This window comes from Muscardinus avellanarius, assembly GCF_963383645.1.
Source record: "Muscardinus avellanarius genome assembly, chromosome: 3".
Classification (NCBI taxonomy): Eukaryota; Metazoa; Chordata; class Mammalia; order Rodentia; family Gliridae; genus Muscardinus; species Muscardinus avellanarius.
In genome coordinates this window covers 118,610,184-118,630,066 of record NC_137788.1, presented here as the reverse complement: position 1 = coordinate 118,630,066, position 19,883 = coordinate 118,610,184, and the positions used below count along the sequence as shown (strand labels likewise).

Here is a 19,883-nt window from a genome sequence, read left to right as displayed (position 1 = left end):
GGGAATTTTTTTATTTTTCTAACAAAATAAGAGACAAACTGGTGTCCTCGTAGAGCTGGATCCAGCATGAGCTGGCTGTGGTTGGCGACTGTTTGCTGCCTGCATTAATTAATGCCTTTGGTTGCTATGGTGAGTGACAGAGCACAGGGCGATAGACACAAAGAATTAAACTTGTATATTCCACTTAACTTTGGCCATTGTATAAAAAAGACGTGCTGTATACTTTACCATTGGCCTCATCAGAACATCCACTGTTAAAATTCACTGAGGAAAGGGAAAGAAAGGAAAAATGGCAGAGAGGTTCACATTTTTTTTTATAAACGTTCTTCCTTAAGCCAGCTTGAATAAGTAGCAGAAGGCTCAGGAAAACATGTATTTATGTTTTCATAAACAAATGAGACATAGTCATCTTTGTTCAGTTTACAGCTAAGCCAAGTTCTAAGAGCTGATCCTTGAATCTAGGTTTTGTTCTTCCATTTATATAACCTACACCCACAAGCAACTATCCATGACATTTCTTCTGTCTCCACAGTATAAAAATAGCCCAGCACCCTGAAATGATCAGACTAAAGGACAGTGTGCTCTGGCGCACTGGAAGCCCATTGGGGTATCCTTCCAGTTCTTGCTCTTCTTTTCTGTAAGAGAAGGTGTGCTCTTGAGGCAGGTGAGAGCAGAGGGCAGCTCCGGAGAAGCAGCAGCATTTCTTACCACTTGATTCTTCTCCTCAGTCACCAAGATGGTCACTGTACCCTTCAAGGGAGAAACTCCCTTCCTTCTTCTTAATGGGATGATCTGTATATTCATCGGTATTGTTTGCTCAGGATAAAACTGTATAATGGGCCTCAGGCAGAGTTGGCCCTCACCATAAGGAACACAGCACGTCACATCTTACTGTAAAAAATACTCATATTCTGGAAATATACGGCTGCATCCTCTGGTCTCTCTTCTTCTGTAGCCACCAGTATCTAGTCCTGAGGGCTCCTCTCTGATGACCTTATCTAATCCCGATCTTTCCCCCATTTTAGAGACCCCACCTCTTAACACATAGAGTCAGTTTCCACCCTCTTAACACCTCACGCTGGGGTTGAATTCATCCTACAAACGTTTGGGGAACATCCTCAAGCCGTCACAAACCATAGCAGGCCGCCAGTAGCTACAAGGAACTGTTGAGCGCTTGAAATGTGTCGAATGCTACTGTGGAACGTAACTTTTATTTTATTTTATTTTAATTAAATAGCCCCATGTTGCTAGTGAACACAATATTAGAGCAGATCTAGGGAATCTATAGATTGGGAAGAAAAAAGGCCCAATGGCTGGACTCTGGGCACTCTACAGTAAGAGGTTAGGGGGATGGGTGCCAGGAGTAGTGGCGCAGGCCTGTAATTCCGGCTCTTGAGAGGCTGAAACAGGAGGGTTGCAGGTTCGAGGCCAGCCTCAGCAATTTAGGAGACCCTTGGCAATTTAGCAAGACCCTGTTTCAAAAGAAAATATCAAAAAGGTTGAGGGTAGAGCCAAGCGTGGTGACGCACGCTTGTAATCCCAGTACTTGGGAGGTTGAGAGAGGAGGATCCTTAGTTCTCCGGCAGCCTCAGCTACTGAATGAGGCCCTCTGCAACTTAGTGAGACCTTGTTTCAAAATAATCAGCCAGTGTGGTGGCACATGCTTGGAATCCCAGCATTTGGGAGGCTGAGACAGGAGGATCACAGTTCCTGAACAGCTGAACAGCCTCAGCTACTTAGTGAGCCTCTTTGCAATTTAGTGAGACCTTGTTTCAAAATAAAGAATAAAATAATAGGTTTGGGGGTGTAACTGGGAGGTGGAATGCCCCTGGATTCCATCCCCAATACTGCAAAGAGGAAGAAAAAGAAAGGCTGAGGGTACAACTCAGAGATAAAATGTCCCTATGATCACACAGCCAAGAAATACAACTTCTAGAGCTGGCAAAACAAAATAGCTTCTTCCCCTAGAGCTTCCAGAAGTAACACAGCCCTGCTGACACCTTGATTTTGCCCAGTGAAACCTACAGCAGACTTCTCACCCATACAGCTATCAAATAATAATTTGTGTTGTTTACACCGCTAAGTTGTTCTAATTTGTTCAAAACCAATGCATTGCCATTGATGGGAATAGGTAGTATAGAAGCAGATTGAAGTAGAAGCTGAATAGTAAGGTGATGAATCTGAAATGTATGTACTGTACAGATATGTAGATCTGGAGCCAGAGCTGAAGGATAAAGCTACAGAGAAAGGTTTGGAATTACGCCAGGGTGGTAGTTCAAGCTAGGTAAAATGTGTTTTTAAAAAATGACAGGAACCCCAGTACCACCAAAAAAAAAAAAAAAGAGGATCAAGCCGGGCGTGGTGGCGCACGTTTATAATCCCCGCGCTTGGGAGGCTGAGACAGGAGGATCGCACAGATTCAAAGCCAGCCTCAGCTATTGAGTGAGGCTCTCAGCAACTTAGTGAGACCCTGTTTCCAAATAGAATATAAAATAGGTCTGGGAGTATAGCCCGGAGGTAGAAAGCCCCTAGGCTCCACCCCCAGTACCACCAAAAAAAAAAAAAAAAAAAAAAAAAATGCGGCTCAAGAGAGCCAGGCTGGTAGCACATGCTTGAAATCCGAGTACTTGGGAGGCTAAGACAGGAGGATTGCAGGTTTGCAGCCAGCCTCAGCTACCTAGTGAGGCCCTCTGCAATTTAGTGAGACCCTGTTTCAAAATAAAGAGTCAGGATTAAGGCTGGGGGTGTAGCTCAGAGGTAGATTGTCCCTGGGTTCAATCCCCAGTTCTGCAAGAAAAAAAAAAAAGAGGATCAAAACAGGACATTGCGAATAAACAGCTCATAAGCTGGATTTTTAAAAAAGCATTTTATAGCTAGGCATGATGGCACACGCCTGTAATCCCAGTACTTGGGAGGCTGAGACAGGAGGAGTACAGACTCCAGGCCAGTTTCAACAACTTAATAAGACTTTTAGCAACTTAGTGATACCCTGCTTCAATATAAAATAAATAAATAAAATAAAATAGGGCTAGGGTTGTAGCTCAGAAGTAGAACACCCTGGGTTCCATATCCAGTACCATACATCCCCTTTCCCCAAAAAAGGCTGGGCTGTACCTCAGGGGTCGAGTGCTTGCCGAGCATGCACAAAGCCCTTGGTTCAATCCCCAGTACTACAAAAAATAATAGGCACTTTCCAGAATTGCTGAGGGTTGTCATCCGTGAAGCAAAGTGGCACGATCTCTCAAAAATTTAAAAACACACACTCTACCCAAGATACAGGCAGAATGGCGTGCATAAGATGCCTTCATGTGTGTGCGCACATCCACTCAGATCCTGTCCTAGAGATGAGTAACAGTGCCTCCAGAGAAGGACTAGAGGTGGGGGACAGGAGGCCGCAATGGAGGGGAAACCTGCTTTTTTGGTGTACCCCTTGAACACCTTCAGACCTGATACTGTGTACATGCATTTATCTACACAAATAATTTAGGGGGGGGGGGGCTTTTGCTTTTTTTTTTTTTTTTTCAGTACTAGGGATTGAACCCAGGGTCATTCCTACATCCTAGCTATACCTCCAATGCTTTTATTTTTTTTTTCCAGTACTGGGGATGGAACCTAGGGGCATTCTACCTCCAAATTACACCCTCAGCCCTATTTTTTATTCTTTATTTTGAAACAGGGTCTCACTGAGTTGCAGAGGGCCTCACTAAGTAGCTGAGGCTATCTGTAAACCGCGATCCTCTGTCTCAGCCTCCCAAATGTTGGGATTATAAGCAGGCGTGTACCACCACGCCTGGCTATCCAACCCTTTTATTCTTTATTTTGAAACAGAGTCTCACTAAATTACAGAGGGCTTAAGTAGCTAGGGCTGGCCAGGAACCTGTGATCCTCCTGTCTTAGCCTCCCGAGTACTAGGATTACAAGCATGCACCACCATGCCCGGCTAAAATAATATTTTTTAAAAAATTAACTAGGCTGAGCCGAGCGTGGTGGCGCACACTTGTAATCCCAGCACTCAAGAGGCTGAGACTGGAGGATCACGGTTCGCAGACATCCTCAGCTACTTAGAGGCCCTCCGCAACTCAGTGATACCCTGTTTCAAAATAAAGAATACAAAATAGGGCAGGGGATGTAGCTCTGAGGTTGAATGCCCCTGGGTTTCATGTAGTGGTGCCCGCCTGTAAATCTAGCACTTGAGAGGCTTAGACAGGAGGATTGCAAGTTTGAGACCAGCCTCAGCAAATAAGTGAGACTTTCAGCAACCTAGCAAGACCCTGTTTCAAAACAAAAAAATATTAAAAGGCTGGGAGTGTAGTATGGAGGTAGAATGCCCAGTACCCCCCCACACACACACATATTTGCCTAAGTAATTTTATCTTCTTTTGATGCATCAGCAAAGAAAAGCAAGACTAGCAGATTTCGAAATAATAGAATCTTGTTTTCATTGATATCTGCAAAAAAGCTAACAGGAGGCCTTCTCATGTCATGAAGCCATTTTGATAAAGATTGAAACACAGGAAGAAACACCGCGTTACCCAGGGAAGCCCAGTGACAAGCCACTATGTCAGCGTGTCCAGTATCAAAACCACACCCACGGGTTTTTTAGTTTCCATGGTTTCTTTTTCCTGGTTTACTGAAAGAATTTAAAAACAAAGATTTTTAAGAAGAGGTGGAATTCAGCCGGGCGTGGTGGCGCACGCTTGTAATCCCCGCGCTTGGGAACCTGAGACAGGAGGATCGCACAAGTTCGAAGCCAGCCTCAGCTACTTAGTGAGGCTCTCAGCAATTTAGTGAGACCCTGTTTCCAAATAAAGTATAAAATAGGTCTGGGAATATAGCCCGGAGGTAGGAAAGCCCCTGGGTTTCACCCCCAGTACCACAAAAAAAAAAAAAAGCAGAATTCCTATAGGTACCACTAATTTATGTGTTCCATTCTTTTTTTTTTTTTTTTTTTTTTTTTGTGTGTGTGTGTGTGGTAATTGGGATAGAACCCAGGGGCTTTTCTACCTCTGGGCTATACTCCAAGACCTTTTTTTAATATATACTTTATTTGGAAACAGGGTCTCACTAAGTTGCCGAGAGCCTCACCAAGTAGCTGAGGCTGGCTTCGAACCTCTGCAATCCTCCTGTCTCAGCCTCCCAAGCGCGGGGATACAAGCGTGTACCACCACACCCGGCCTGTTCCATTCTTTTTTACTGAAAACTTATTTTCATTTTGCTGAAAAATTTCTCATTTACTGAAAATACTAAATGTTTTTAGTTACCATGTTATGGATCCACCCAGATACACTTTCCAAAATGCTTTGAGGCTGTTGGACAGGGGCCACTGTAATGACACTTTCCTGAGGATTTGACACAGGGTAGTACAGGCATAAATTAGTGGAATATTGATATGTCACAGTGGAGCATTCTACAGCCTTTTGAATGTGAATGAATATTTCTACATTTGGTTCTAGCAAACAGTATTGTGCTATTCTGAAATCCACAGCCCAGAAATTCTAAGACATCCGCTCATAAACAGAAAGCAAACAGAAAGCAAATCACTATTCAGCATTTCCTGCTCTGTTTCCTGCCAATTTCAGATCATTAAAACTTTTTTTTAAGTCTTTTATTCTCTTCTCCTTTAATTCGGCTTCCTCTGCCAAAAAAAGAAAGATTTAGAAATTCAAACCCTGTGTATATAATAATAACAGATCTTTGCCCTTTCTTTTTCTTATCCTGTGACATTATCTCTCTCCGCATTATCACAGACCTCAGGATATCATTGTGTTTGTAATTGGAGGAGCCACCTATGAAGAGGCGCTAACGGTTTATAACCTGAACCGCACCACTCCTGGGGTGCGGATTGTCCTGGGCGGAACCACGGTGCACAACACAAAAAGGTAAAGGGCAGCAGGCTGCCGTAAGCTTCTCTCCCTTTCCCCAGAAAAGAAATCTTAGATTCCCCATATGTTGGAAAGACTGGTCAGTGAAGACCAAACTACTGTAAACCAAATGCGCTTGTGTTTGCAAGATCCATTCATGGAATAATTTAGCATTTGTGAGATGAAGGATCAATAGTCCGTTAAATTCATCAGTCACCTTATTAGGCCAAAGACCTAGAGAGCAGCGGGGTCTGGTGGCCATGCCTGTAATCCCAGTACTTGGGAGACTGAGACAAGAGGATTGAAGGCTTGAGGCCAGCATTAGCAATTTAGCAAAATCCTCAGAAACCTAGAGAGACTCTGTTTCAAAATAAAAAATAAAATAGGGCTGCAGGTGTAGCTCAGAGGTAGAATCCTTCTGGATTCAAACTCCAATATGGAAAAAAAAACAAAAAACCTGGAGTGTAAGAACCATCCTCTACTATTAATAATGTGTGTTTCCGCCGGGCGTGGTGGCGCACGCTTGTAATCCCCACGCTTGGGAAGTGGAGACAGGAGGATCGCGCAGGTTCGAAGCCAGCTGCGCGCACTGGTTTAGGAGACCCTGTTTCCAAATAAAACTGTAAAACTAGGTCTGGGAGTGTAGCCCGGAGGTAGAAGGGCTTCCAGGAACCCCAGTACCACCAAAAAATAATAATAATAATGTGTGTTTCCTATGTTCAAGGAAGGAGAAAACTAATAGCCACAGACTGGCACTTGGAACATATCTAAACAAAATGACCTTTGAATCTGGGAGTTTTTCTATTTTGCTATTAATTATATTCATTCATGCCAGGCGTGGTGGTGCACGTTTGTCATCCCAGCATTCGGGAGGCTGAGAATAGAGGATCACAGTTCACAGACGGCCTCAGCTACTTAGTGAGGCCCTTTGCAACTCAGCTAGATCCTGTTTCAAAATAAAGAATAAAAAGTAGGGCTGGGGATGTCACTCGGAGGTAGAATGCCCCCGGGTTCCATCCCCAGTACTGTAAAAAAGAAAAGAAAAGAAAAAAATATATTCATTTGCTAAGTATTTGGAATAAAAGAATACAAATATGAATAAATTAAGGATTCTATTTCAAGTAAGTCATTGTCTATTAGGAAAGATAGAACATGAAAAGTAAGAAAATAGCCAGGTACAGTAGCGCATACCTGTAATCTAGTACTTGGGAGGCTGTTTCCAAGTAAAAATAGAAAATAGGTCTGGGACTGTAGCCCAGAGGTAGAAGGCCCCTGGGTTCCATCCCCAGTTCCACACAAAAAAAAAATGAAGAAAGAAAAAAAGAAAGAAAACTGAATCGAATTCAGTTAAACCCTCATTAGCTATAAACCTGAAAAATAATTAATGATCCCATTTGTCAGTTATTTTCCCTCTAAACTGGCAAAGACATATAGTGTCTGTGAACAGATTAATAGGCATTTCCCCACCAATCACTAATTGTGATTACTGTAAAAAATAAGTCAATAAATGTAAAAATAAGAATCAACTAGTATAACTCAGGGCTAATCACAATTAATGTTTTGGTTTCTTTTCTTTTTTTTTTTTTTTTTTTTTGTGGTACTAAGGTTTGAACCCAGGGGCATTCTACCTCCAAGCTACACCACCAGCCCTATTTTTCATTCTTTATTTCAAAACAGGGTCTCAACTAAGTAGTAGCTGAGTCTGTCTTCAAACTGTGATCCTCCTGTCTCATCCTCTCAAATGCTGGGTTTACAAGCCACGCCCGGTTTAGTTTATTCTAATTTTTTTCTTTAACTTTGTGTGTGTGTGTGTGTGTGTGTGTGTGTGTGTGTGTGTGTGTTTTACTGGGAATGGAACCAGGGGCATTCTACCTCTGAGCTACACCCCACCCCTATTTTTTATTCTTTATTTTGAAACAGGGTCTCACTGAATTGCAAAGGGCCTCACTAAGTAGCTGAGGCTGGCCGCGAACTGCGATCCTCCTGTCTCAGCCTCCCGAGTGCTGGGATTACAAGCGTGCGCCACCACACCCGGGTTTTCTTACACATTTTTTAGTTTTGTTTATGTCATAATTAGGATCACATTGTCTACACAATTTTTTACCTGTTTTTAATTATATTGAGAACACTTTCACATGTATTAATAATTCTTTAAAATAATAATCTTTTTAGCCGGGCGTGGTGGCGCACGCTTGTAATCCCCGCGCTTGGGAGGCAGAGACAGGAGGATCGCGCAGGTTCGAAGCCAGCCACATGCGCTGGTTTAGGAGACCCTGTTTCCAAATAAAAATGTAAAAATAGGTCTGGGAGTGTAGCCCGGAGGTAGAAGGGCTTCCAGGAACCCCAGTACCACCAAAAATAATAATAATAATAATAATAATAATAATAATCATCATCATCATCATCTTTTTAGAGCCAGGCGTGGTGGTGCACTCTTGTAATCCCAGCATTCGGGAGACTGAGACTGGAGGATCGTGGTTCGAGGACAGCCTCAGCTACTTAGTGAGGCCCTCCGCAACTCAGTGAGACCCTGTTTCAAAATAAAGAATAAAAAATAGGGCAGGGGGTGTAGCTCGGAGGTCAAATGCCCCTGGGTTCCATCCCCAGACCCGCAAAAAAAATAAAAATAAAAATAAATAAATAAATAATCTCTTTATTATGTGTGGCACTGGGGATTGAAGCCAGAGCATTCCACCTCTGAGCCCTTTTTATTTATTTGTTTTTATTTGGAAACAGGATCTCTCTAAGTTGCTGAGGTTGGCCTCAAACCTGCAATCCTCCTATCTCAACCTCCTAATTACTGGGATTACAGATGAGTACCACCATGCCTGGGTTAAAATTTATTTTCTTTCTTTTTTTATTTTTATGTTTGTGGTACTGGGAAGTGGAACCCATGGGCATACATCCCCAGCCCCGTTTATTTTTTATTTATTTTTTTTTGTGTGTGTGTGTGGTACTGGGGGTGGAACCCAGGGGCTTTCTACCTCCGGGCTACACTCCCAGACCTATTTTATTCTTTATTTGGAAATATGGTCTCACTCAGTTGCTGAGAGCCTCACTAAGTAGCTGAGGCTGGCTTTGAACCTGTGCGATCCTCCTGTCTCAGCCTCCCAAGCGCGGGGATTACAAGCGTGCGCCACCACGCCCGGCTATTTTTTTTTTTTTAATAAGGTCTCCCTAAGTTACCAAGGTCTTACTAAGTTGCTGAGGCTGACCTTGAACCTGAGATCCTTCTGTCTCAGCCTCCAAATATTAGGATTACAGGCATGTGCCACCGCACCTGGCTTCGGTGTGTGTGTGTGTGTGTGTGTGTGTGTGTGGTGTGTGTGTGTGGTTCTGGGGTTCACTACACCCCCAGTCTAATTTTATTTCTTATTTGGAAACAGGGTCTTGATAGGTTGATGGGAGTCTCACTCTTTGCTGAGGCTGTCGTTGAACCTGCAATTCTCCTGTCTCAGCCCCCCAAGTGCAAGGATTACAGGCGTGCACCACCACACTCAGCTATCATTTTACCTTTTTAATGTGGCTACTAGAATAGTATAGGTCATTAGCACAGGTCATTTAAAATAACCCACGCAGCTCACAATGCTTTCCATTGTTTGTTTGTCTGTTTTGGTCTTGGGAAATGACCCCAGCAGCATTATACCTCTTAACTCCTCCTCTTGCCTTTTTTTATTTTTTATTTCCAAACAGGGTCTCACTAAATTGCTGAGGCTGATCTCAAACCTTCAATCATCCTGTCTTAGTCTCCCAAGTATTGGGACTATGGGCATGCATCTAGGCACCTGGCTTTTACCCATTCAATTTTGTTTAATTGTCAAAATAAGCCAAAGAGCCAGGCGTGGTGGTACACGCTTGTAATCCCAGTGCTTGGAAGGCGGAGACAGGAGGATCACTCAGAGGTAGAATGTCCCTGAGTTCAATCCTCATTACCACACACACAAAAATAACCCAGTGAGCAATTAGTTTTATTATTATCATCAACCTTATTTTTCACATGAGGAATTAATGATATTAAAAAGATAAAATACCTTGCCCTAAATCATAAAACTAACAAGCGGTAAGGCTGGCACTGAACACAGTCTGTTTTTGGTGTGAGCACCTGGGCACTCGGTTGACATATTTTAGGAAGATTTACCTAGCTGTGCTTTTCCCTCACCCCTTGCTTTAAATGTCACTTATAAGGTAGGCAAAGTATATTTTTACCAAATGAAGAAAATGTGAAGCTGTTTGCCTACTAAACAAATACTGTAAACCAAAGGGGGGATAACACAAAAGTGAGGGATTATTTAGTTTTAAGATGTTGTCATCCAAAAATTACTAAGAATGAGGTTTAAGGCCGGGTGTGGTGGCGCACGCTTGTAATCTCAGTATTTGGGAGGCTGAGACAGGAGGATCGCAGTTTGCCAACAGCCTCAGCTACTTAGTGAGGCTCTTTGCAACTCAGTGAGACCCTGTTTTCAAAATGTATATATATAATAGGTCCGGAAATGTAGCCTGGAGGTAGAAAGCCCCTGAGTTCCATCCCCAATACCACACACACACACACACACACACACACACACACACACACACACACAGAATGGGATTTAAATGATGGTGTTGCTCTTTGACTAAAAATGATTAGCTTGATTAATTAGTGGCAGCTGACAGCTTCATCACTATCTGAAATGATGCCTGAGTGTTGGTAATAATTTAACTGTAACCGAGGAATGTTTGTAGAGAACACAGCGAAGAGCTTAGAAAACAGGTGAGAAGGGCCCATCCATGTTATCAGCAGGCACTTCATAGATTTCTACCTAAACAAGTAACATTAGAAACTTGGACCTTCTCCTGTAACCACAAGTTGGTTGGCTCTCTGAATTATTTACAGAAAAATTAGGATACTATGACAGAATTTGCATTTGCAAGAGAAAGGAATCCAGAGAGCACGCGTCTTCACTCAGGAGCGTTTCAAGGGCGGTTTTGAAGTTGCTGGAACCGTTAGCTTCTTTGTAGAGATTTTCTTTGGCAGTGTTTTCCTCCTGTGACCAAAGCCTTAGACGCCTTTGCAAAAGCCCCGATGGGATGCATTCTAACCCCAGTACCTGGGAGGCTGAGACGGGAGGATTGCAGGTTTACATCTAGCCTCAGCTACTTACTGTGATCTTGTTTCAAAATAAAGAATAAAAAAATGTGGCTGAGGTGTAACTGAGAGGTAGAATGCCCCTAGGTTCAATCCCCAGTACCGAAAAATAGATAGACAGACAGACAGATAGACAGTAAATAAACAAACAGATAAATAAATAAAATTTTAAACATATTTTAATTGAAAAATCAATACATAACTTCTTTTTTTTTTTTTTTTTTTTGGTGGTACTGGAGTTCATGGAAGCCCTTCTACCTCCAGGCTATACTCCCAGACCTATTTTTTATATTCTTTTAATTTGGAAACAGGGTCTCTTAAGCCAGCGAGGCTGGCTCCGAACCAGCATGATCCTCCTGTCTCTGCCTCCCAAGTGCAGGGATTACAAGCGCGCGCCACCACGCCCCGCAATACATAACTTCTTATAGGAAAAAAATGCAGCTAAGCAAAAAGAAGAAAATTTAAAAATATGTATACTGCCACCATCCCACCACAGGGGATGTTCTCAGTATCCAGATGCATATTCTTTAGACTCTTTCTATGAACATATACACTTTTTTTTTATAGTACTGGGGATGGAACCCAGGGGCATGCTACCTCTGAGCTACACCCCCAGCCTGATTTTTAATTCTCTATTTTAAAACAGGGTCTCACTGAGTTGCAAAGGGCCTCATTAAGTAATTGAGGCTGGCTGTGAACTGAGGTCCTCCTGTCTCAGCCTCCCAAATGCTAGCATTACAAGCATGCACCACCATGCCTGGCTTTTTTGTGCTTTGCTTTGAAACAGGGTCTCACTAAGTTGCAGAGGGCCTCACTAAGTAATTGCTGAGGCTAGCCAAGGACCCAGATCCTCCTGTCTCAGCCTCCCAAATGCTAGCATTACAAGCATGCACCACCACGCCCAGCTTACATATATTTTTAATAAAAGGAAATATACTTAGGTGTGCTTTCAATGAAAATACTTATATATGTATGTATGTATGTATGTCTCTGCCTCCCGAATGCTGGGATTACAAGAGTGCACCACCATGCTGTTCTTGGATTATGGCACAATTTATTTAACTAGTTCTTGGGATTTTTTTATTCATTCAACACATACTTATTATGCACCTACCAAATCCCAGGAGCTATCTTGAGACAGGTCATATAGTAGTGAACAAAACAAATATTATTTGATATTCTTTTTAATTTCTCATTTGTATAAACAGTGTTATAATAAATGTCATTTTATATACATTTTTATTGAATCTTGAAATAAGAGACTATACTATATATTGTTTAAAAATTATGTACATTTTAGCCAGGCTTGGTGGCGCACGCTTGTAATCCCTGCACTTGGAAGGCTGAGACAGGAGGATCACACAGGTTCGAAGACAGCCTCAGCTGGCTTAAGAGACCCTGTTTCCAAATAAAATATAAAATAGGTCTGGGAGTGTAGCCCGGAGATAGAAGGCCCCTGGGTTCCATCCCCAGTACCACAAAAAAAAAAAAAAAAAAAGATGTACATTTTAGCCAGGCGTGGTGGCGCATGCTTGTAATCCCAGTGCTTGGTAGGCTGAGACAGGAGGATCACACAGGTTCGAAGCCAGCCTCAGCTACTTAGTGAGGCTCTCAGCAACTTAGCGAGACCCTGTTTCCAAATAAAGTATAAAATAGGTCTGGGAGTAGAGCCCAGAGGTAGAAATGCCCTTGGTTCCACCCCCAGTACCACATACGAAAAAAAATTATATACATTTTCAGCCAGGCATGGTGGCGCATGCTTGTAATCCCAGTACTCGGGAGCTGAGACAGGAGGATCTAGGTTCGTGGCTAGCTTGAGACCCTGTTTCAAAATAAAAAACAAAAATGGGGCTGGGGATCTAGTTCAGTGGAAAAATGCCCCTTCAGCTCAGCCTCCCGAATGCTGGGATTACCGCGTACACCACCACGGCCGGCCTAGCTATATTTTTAAATAAGCAATGATATCATTCATAAGAAAGTATTAGGGTAATAGGCTGGGCTTGGTGGTGCACACTTGTAATCTCAGTACTTGGGAGGCTGAGACAGGAGGATCATGGTTTACGGACAGCCTCAGCTACTTAGTGAGGCCCTCTGCAGCTCAGTGAGACCCTGTTTCAAAATAAAGAATGAAAAATAGGGCTGGGGGTATAGCTCGGAGGTAGAATGCCCCTGTGTTCCATCACCAATACCTCAGGATGGGAGGAAGCCAGCTTTTGCGGATTTTATCTTTTTTTAGCTTGTGTGTGCTGAACACACCCTCTATGTTTTACAAAACAAGCTGTGGCCCGGGCCTCTCTGTTCTCTTTTATACCAGAATTCTCCAAGAGTTCTTTACACTCACTGTCTCTAATTCCTCCCTTCATGCTTTCTCTTAAACCTATATGTTCTCCTAAACCACTCCACTGGGCTTTTACCACACTTACTCCCCAAATGGCGCTTGTGGTGATGCCGAGAACCATCCAGGGCAAGCACTCCACAACTGAGCCGTGCCCCGAGCTCTGAAGCATTTTTTCACTTGGCTTCTAGGAACTGTGTTCTCCTGTCCCCAGCCTCGGTGCTTGCTTTCTCTGGCTCGTTTGCTGCTTTCTCCTATTTTGGGAATCTCCGGGACTTGGTCCTTAGACCATCTCTCTTCATCAGCACACCCACTCCCTTGGCAATTTCTTCTGCTATCCTGGCTTTAAATTCTCTCTCTCAACTGATGACACCCAAATTTATATCTCTAGCCCAGAGATTCTTTTTTTTTTTTTTTTTTTTCTTTTTTTTTTGGGATGGAACCCAGGGGCATTCGACCTCCAAGCTACACCCCCTGCCATATTTTTTTATTCTTTATTTTCACTGAGTTGCAGAGGGCCTCACTAAGTAGCTGAAGCTGTCCCCGAACCACGATCCTCTGGTCTCAGCCTCCCGAATGCTGGGATTACAAGCATGTGCCACCATGCCTGGCTTAGCCCAGAGGTTTTTTTTTTTTTTTTTTGTGTGTGTGTGTGTGTGTGTGTGTGTGTGTGTGGTACTGGGGTTCCTGGAAACCCTTCTACCTCCGGGATACACTCCCAGACCCCAGACCTATTTTTAATATTTTTTTAAATTTGGAAACAGGGTCTCTTAAGCCAGCGAGGCTGGCTTCGAACCTGCGCGATCTTCCTGTCTCTGCCTCACAAGTGCGGGGATTACAAGCATGTGCCACCACGCCCAGCGAGCCCAAAGATTCTTAACCTTAATACCAGCAGTATTTTGGGCCAGATCATCTTTGTGGTGGTGGGCTATCCCCTGCATGTCGGATTTTCAGCGATACCCCTGGCTTCTACCCGCTAGAGGCAACAGCCTTCCACCAATTATGACAAGTTCAGATGTCTCCAGGCCTCATCAAATATGCCTTCTAAGAGGCTGAGTATGTGGCGCACGCTTATAATCCCAGCATTCAGGAGGCTGAGACCGGAGGTTCATGGTTTGCAGACAGCCTCAACTACTTAGCAAGGCAGTTCACAACTCAGTGAAACTCTGTTTCAAAAAACATAAAGACTGCCGGGTGTGGTGGCGCACGCTTGTAATACCCGCGCTTGGGAGGCTGAGACAGGAGGATCGCACAGGTTCGAAGCCAGCCTCAGCTACTTAGTGAGGCTCTCAGCAACTCAGTGAGACCCTGTTTCCAAATAGAATATAAAAGAGGTCTGGGAGTATAGCCCGGAGGTAGAAAGCCTCTGAGTTCCACCCCCAGTACCACCAAAAAAAAAAAAAAAAAAAAAACATAAAGACTAAAAAAAAAATAGGGCTAGGGGTGTAGCTTAGAAGTAGAATGCCCCTGGGTTCCATCCTCTGGTACTGAAAAAAAAAAAAAAAAAAAAAAAGCCCTTTAAGTAAATATGCCCCCCATTGAGAACTGAATGTTGGCTGAACTTCTCCCCCAAGCTCCAGACTTGTATATCCAACTGTGTCCTTGAGTGTCCTTGACAGTTCTCCTTGAATGTCTAAGAAACACCCCACTTCACATGACCCAAAGCAAGCCACAGGCTAAGGGTTAAGCTCAGTGGCAGCATCGCCCTAGCCAGCTCCAGCCCCTGGGTTCAAGCGCTATATAACTTTGGTGTTTCTTGCTGAACACAGCCCTCCTCAGACTGCCAGGCCCAGGCTGCCATTCTCTGAGTTAATAGGTCAAAAACCTGGGTATTGTCAGGTGTGATGGCACACGCTTGTAATCCCAGTACATGGGAGGCTAAAACAGGAGGATTGCAGATTCAGCTACTTAGCAAGGCCCTTTGCAACTTTGTGAGACCCTCTTTCAAAATAAAGAATGAAAAATAGGAGCCAGGCGTGGCGGCGCACGATTGTAATTTCAGCTTTCGGGAGGCTGAAACCGGAGGTTCGCGGTTCGCAGACAGCCTCAGCTACTTGTGAGGCCCTCTGCAACTCAGTGAGACCTGGTTTCAAAATAAAGAATAAAAAATAGGGCTGGGGTGTCGCTCAGAGGTCAAATGCCCCAGGGTTCCACCCCAGACCCGCAAAAAAAAAAAAGAATAAAAAATAGGGTTGGGGGTGTAGCTTAGGGGAAGAATGCTCCTGGGTTCCATCCCCAGTACAAAACAAACAAACAAAAACCCTAGGTGTTTTCTCCATTCCCGGCCTTATTTCATATCTACATCCTGACTCAGCAGTAAATCCTGTGAACCTTAACTTCAAAATAGGTCCAGAATCTGATGCCCTCTCCCTCCCACTGCCGGGGTCCTCAGCAGCATCACTTCCCACTGGGATTATTATAACTGCTCTCCATCGCCCCAAGTCTCTTCTTAGTGTAGCTGTGACAATGTGTAATTCAAAATGTACCATGCTACCTAAACCCCCTCAGCCTTTTTTCCCTTCCTCCCCCACCCCCTGTCCCCTTGGGCAGTTTTTTCTTTCTTGAGACAGGATCTTGCAGTGGCCTCAAACCCGCGATCCTCCTGTCTTGGCCTCCCAAGTACTGGGATTGGCCGCGTTTGCCAGCACGCCCAGATCAACATTCCTCCTCTTACCCAAAGTAAAGACCCAAATCCTGTGACCAGCCTCCCGTGACCTCAACCTCATCCTCCCCTCAGTCTCCTTCCTTAGTGCCTCTGATCTCACCTCTCACTGCCACACACGCCTTGTTCGCTTTAGACACACCAGCCTGCTTCCTGTTCCAGAAATATCCCAGCCTTGGTTTCTTCGCACAGGCGCCTTTTCCGGATAAAGAAAGTCTCTGTCACCTCATCAGCTCTTGACCCAAATGCCAATCTCTTAGGCCTTCAGTACTTTTTTGGGGGAGGGGTCTTGAGGATTGAACCCAGAGGCATTCGACCTCCAAGCTACACCCTCAGCCCTATTCTATTTTTAGGGGTCTCACTAGGTCGAGTCTCACTACTTCCTGAGATTGCCCTTGAACCTGCAATCCTCTTGTCTCAGCCTCCCAAGGACTGGGATTAAAAGCCTGTGCCTCCACGCCTTGGTTCTTCAAGCCTTTTTTTGTTTTTTTTGGTTTTTTTTTTGGGGGGGGGGTTTGGTTTTTTTTGAGGGTCTGGGGATGGAACCCAGGGGCATTTGACCTCCGAGCTATACCTCCAGCCCTATTTTTTATTCTTTATTTTGAAACTGGGTCTCACTAAGTTGCAGAGGGTCTCACTAAGTAGCTGAGGCTGTCCGCGAACTGCGATCCTCTGGTCTCAGCCTCCTGAATACTGGGATTACAAGCATGCGCCACTACACTCGGCTTCCTTCAAGATATTTTGAAGTTGACTTTTTTTTTGGGGGGGGGGTCTGGGGATGGAACCCAGGGGCATTTGCCCTCCAAGCTACACCCCCTGCCTTATTTTTAATTATTTATTTTGAAACCGGGTCTCACTGTGTTGCAGAGGGCCTCACTACATAGGTGAGTCTGTCCGCAAATTGAGATCCTCTGGTCTCAGCCTCCTGAATGCTGGGATTACAAGCATGCGCCACCACGCCCATCTATGAAGTTGACTTTTTAAAATTGAAGTTTGAGCCGGGCGTGGTGGTGCATGCTTGTAATCCCCTTGCTTGGGAGGCTGAGACAGGAGGATCACACAGGTTCAAAGCCAGCCTCAGCTCCTTAGTGAGGCTCTCGGCAACTTAGTAAGACCTTGTTTCCAAAGAAAATAGAAAAAAAAAAATAGGTCTGGGAGTGTAGCCCGAAAGTAGAAAGCCTCTGGGTTCCACCCCCAGCACAAATAAATAAATAAATAAATAAATAAATAAATAAATAAATAAATAAAACCGAGGCTTGGGGGTGGTCTGCTCTCTGCCACCCACCTTCCTTCTATGTGTAGAGTCAGGCACACACCCCTGTGCCAAAAGAGCGGGGTGCTAGCGCTTGGCTGGCCCCTGGAGCGCCCCTGTCCACACCGCGCAGGTGGAGGTGGGGACTGCGGCTGTCTCCGCAGAGAGCTTCTTGGCCAGGAGTGACAGCGGGCGTTCCTTCACACTCCCAGCAGTGCCCAGGTCACAGTGCTTGTGTGCGGTGGGACCTGACCGCACTGGATTGCAGTACCACAGGGAAGGGGATTTTTGAGTTTGCTTTGAAGGGAGATTGATTTAAAACAAATCTAGAGAAGAAAAAGCTGTCCTTTGTTTTGTTTTGAAACACAGGCTAAATTTAGGGTGCAGCTAATATGCTCACTGCCCATCATTTCTTAGGCATTCTGTGCAGTGACTCACCAAAGTCCCCAGATAGATATATTTTAAGTCACAATGGCCCTAGGAAACAAAATTAGGTTTGGCAAATACAGTGTTTTCTCCTTACAGTCAGGAATGTGGGGTCTTGTTGATCTACAGAGGAGGATCTGTAAGTTTAATTTTAGCAAAGTTATTTTTTTCCTTTGTAGCAGAAATGTATCACCTGATAAATTCCTACAGGGCTTCCCAGCACATTGGTCTCATTCTTACTAGAAGGCACTAATCAAAGACTTCTGATATTATCTTTCCAAATAAGCAGGGCTACCGCATCCCCTAAGGCTTATTTTGACCTGCACGTTTCCATTCCAGTTGGCCAAAAGGCCAGGCCTGAGAGAGAGAGAGAGAGAGAGAGAGAGAGAGAGAGAGAGAGAGTGTGTGTGTGTGTGTGTGTGTGTGTGTCACTGGGGATTGAGTCCATGGACATTCTACCTCTGAGCTAGACCCCAAACCTATCTTTATCTTTGAATTTTGTGTGTGTGTGTGTGTCTGTGTGTGGTCCTAGGGTTGGAACCCAGGGGCTTTCTACCTCCGGGCTATACTCCCAGATCTATTTTATACTTTATTTGGAAACAGGGTCTCACTAAGTTGCTGAGAGCCTCACTAAGTAGCTGAGGCTGGCTTCGAACCTGCGCGATCCTCCTGTCTCAGCCTCCCAAGCGCAGGGATCACAAGCGTGCGCCACCACGCCCGGCTTTTAGCTTTTAATTTGATACAGGGCCTCGCTAAGTAGCTGAGGCTGGCAGCAAACCTGTGATCCTCCCGTCTCGGCCTCCCAAGTACTGGGCTTATTCACCTGTGCCAACATACCTGGCTTTAAAATATTAATCTTAAGAAACTTTACAAGTTTAATCTGAAAAACCAAGTGAGGATTCTGGGGAAGAAGTGATGAGGGAATCGTGGACGTTTCCATGCTCGGCTGATGCTTGCACGCTACCCCAAAATACCTGGCTAGTGGACTTCTTGTACTATTTGTGCTTTTTGTGTGTGTGTGAGGTACTGGGGATGGAACCCAGGAGCGTTCCACTCCCAAGCTACACCTCCAGCCCTATTTTTTATTCTTTATTTTGAAACAGGGTCTCACTGAGTTGCAGAGGGCCTCACTAAGTAGCTGAGGCTGGCCTCAAACTAAGATCCTCCTGTCTCAGCCTCCCAAATGCTGGGATTATAAGCATGCGCCACCACGCCCAGCTCCCAGCCCTAATTTTTATTCTTTACTTTAAAAAAGGGTCTCAGGGCCGGGATGTAGCTCAGTGGCAAAGCACCTGCTTTCCAGGTACAGCACTCTGGGTTCAATCTCCAGTTCCAAAGAGACAAAAAAAAAAAAAAAAAAGAAGAAGAAGGAGAAGAAGATGAAGAACCCCTTTTAAAAAATAAGCTAAGCCGGGCGTGGTGGTGCATACTTGTAATCCCTGCACTTGGGAGGCTGAGACAGGAGGATTGCACAGGCTCGAATCCAGCCTCAGCTACTTAGTGAGGCTCTCAGCAACTTAGTGAGACCCTGTTTCCAAATAAAATATAAAATAGGTCTGGGAGTATAGCCCGGAGGTAGAAAGCCTCTGGGTTCCACCCCCAGTACCACAAAAAAAAAAAAAAATTCTAAGAATAAAACAGGGTCTCACTAAGTTGCAAAGGGTCTCACTAAGTAGCTGAGGCTGGCTACGAACCTGTGAAATGAGACCCTCCTGTCTCGGCCTCCCAAGCAGAGGGATTACAAGCGGGCACCTCCACGCCCGGCTTCGTGCTATCTTTCTATGTCTTTCAATGCCATGAGCAAGAGACTCGGTTTTGGGTGGGGCTTTTGCTTTTCCTTGAAATCACCTCAAGTCTTCTTGTCAGTTTCCTAGAGGAAGTTTTGGCCTCCGGACTGCACAGCCGGGGCAAGGAGAGTGTGCACGCCGCCGCCAGGCCAACCAGCCGGAGGTAGAAGAGCTGGAGACAGGGGTGGAGGACGGAGGGATGGAGCACCGCGAGCCACTGCCCGCAGGGCTGATGACCCACCTCACGTGGCCCAGGCACTCGACGCCCAGGGAGGAGCTGAGCACGCCTCCCTGGGCGTGCTCTCCCAACCCACTTTTCTTGTGGTTTCTTTACGACATCAGTGCGCGTATCCTTGTGCATTTGATAGCACAGTCATGTGGGTGTCTGATGGTTTCTCGGGGTCTTTCTTGGGAAAGGGTCTTCAGCGGGAGAGC

The 19,883-nt window shown here is 44.8% G+C and overlaps 1 protein-coding gene across 1 annotated transcript in view; it reads left to right on the top strand.

Moving 5' to 3' along the window:
- The window catches only part of VPS45 (vacuolar protein sorting 45 homolog), a gene marked incomplete at both ends in the record, with an annotated part of 72,563 nt that extends 52,948 nt beyond the window's left edge, over positions 1-19,615 (top strand). The window contains 2 exons of the mRNA XM_080693310.1: positions 5,748-5,879; positions 19,528-19,615. Coding sequence (XP_080549436.1) covers positions 5,748-5,879; positions 19,528-19,615 — 220 coding nt within the window. The remainder of the gene's footprint in view (positions 1-5,747; positions 5,880-19,527) is intronic.
- Between the last annotated feature and the right edge of the window lie 268 nt (positions 19,616-19,883).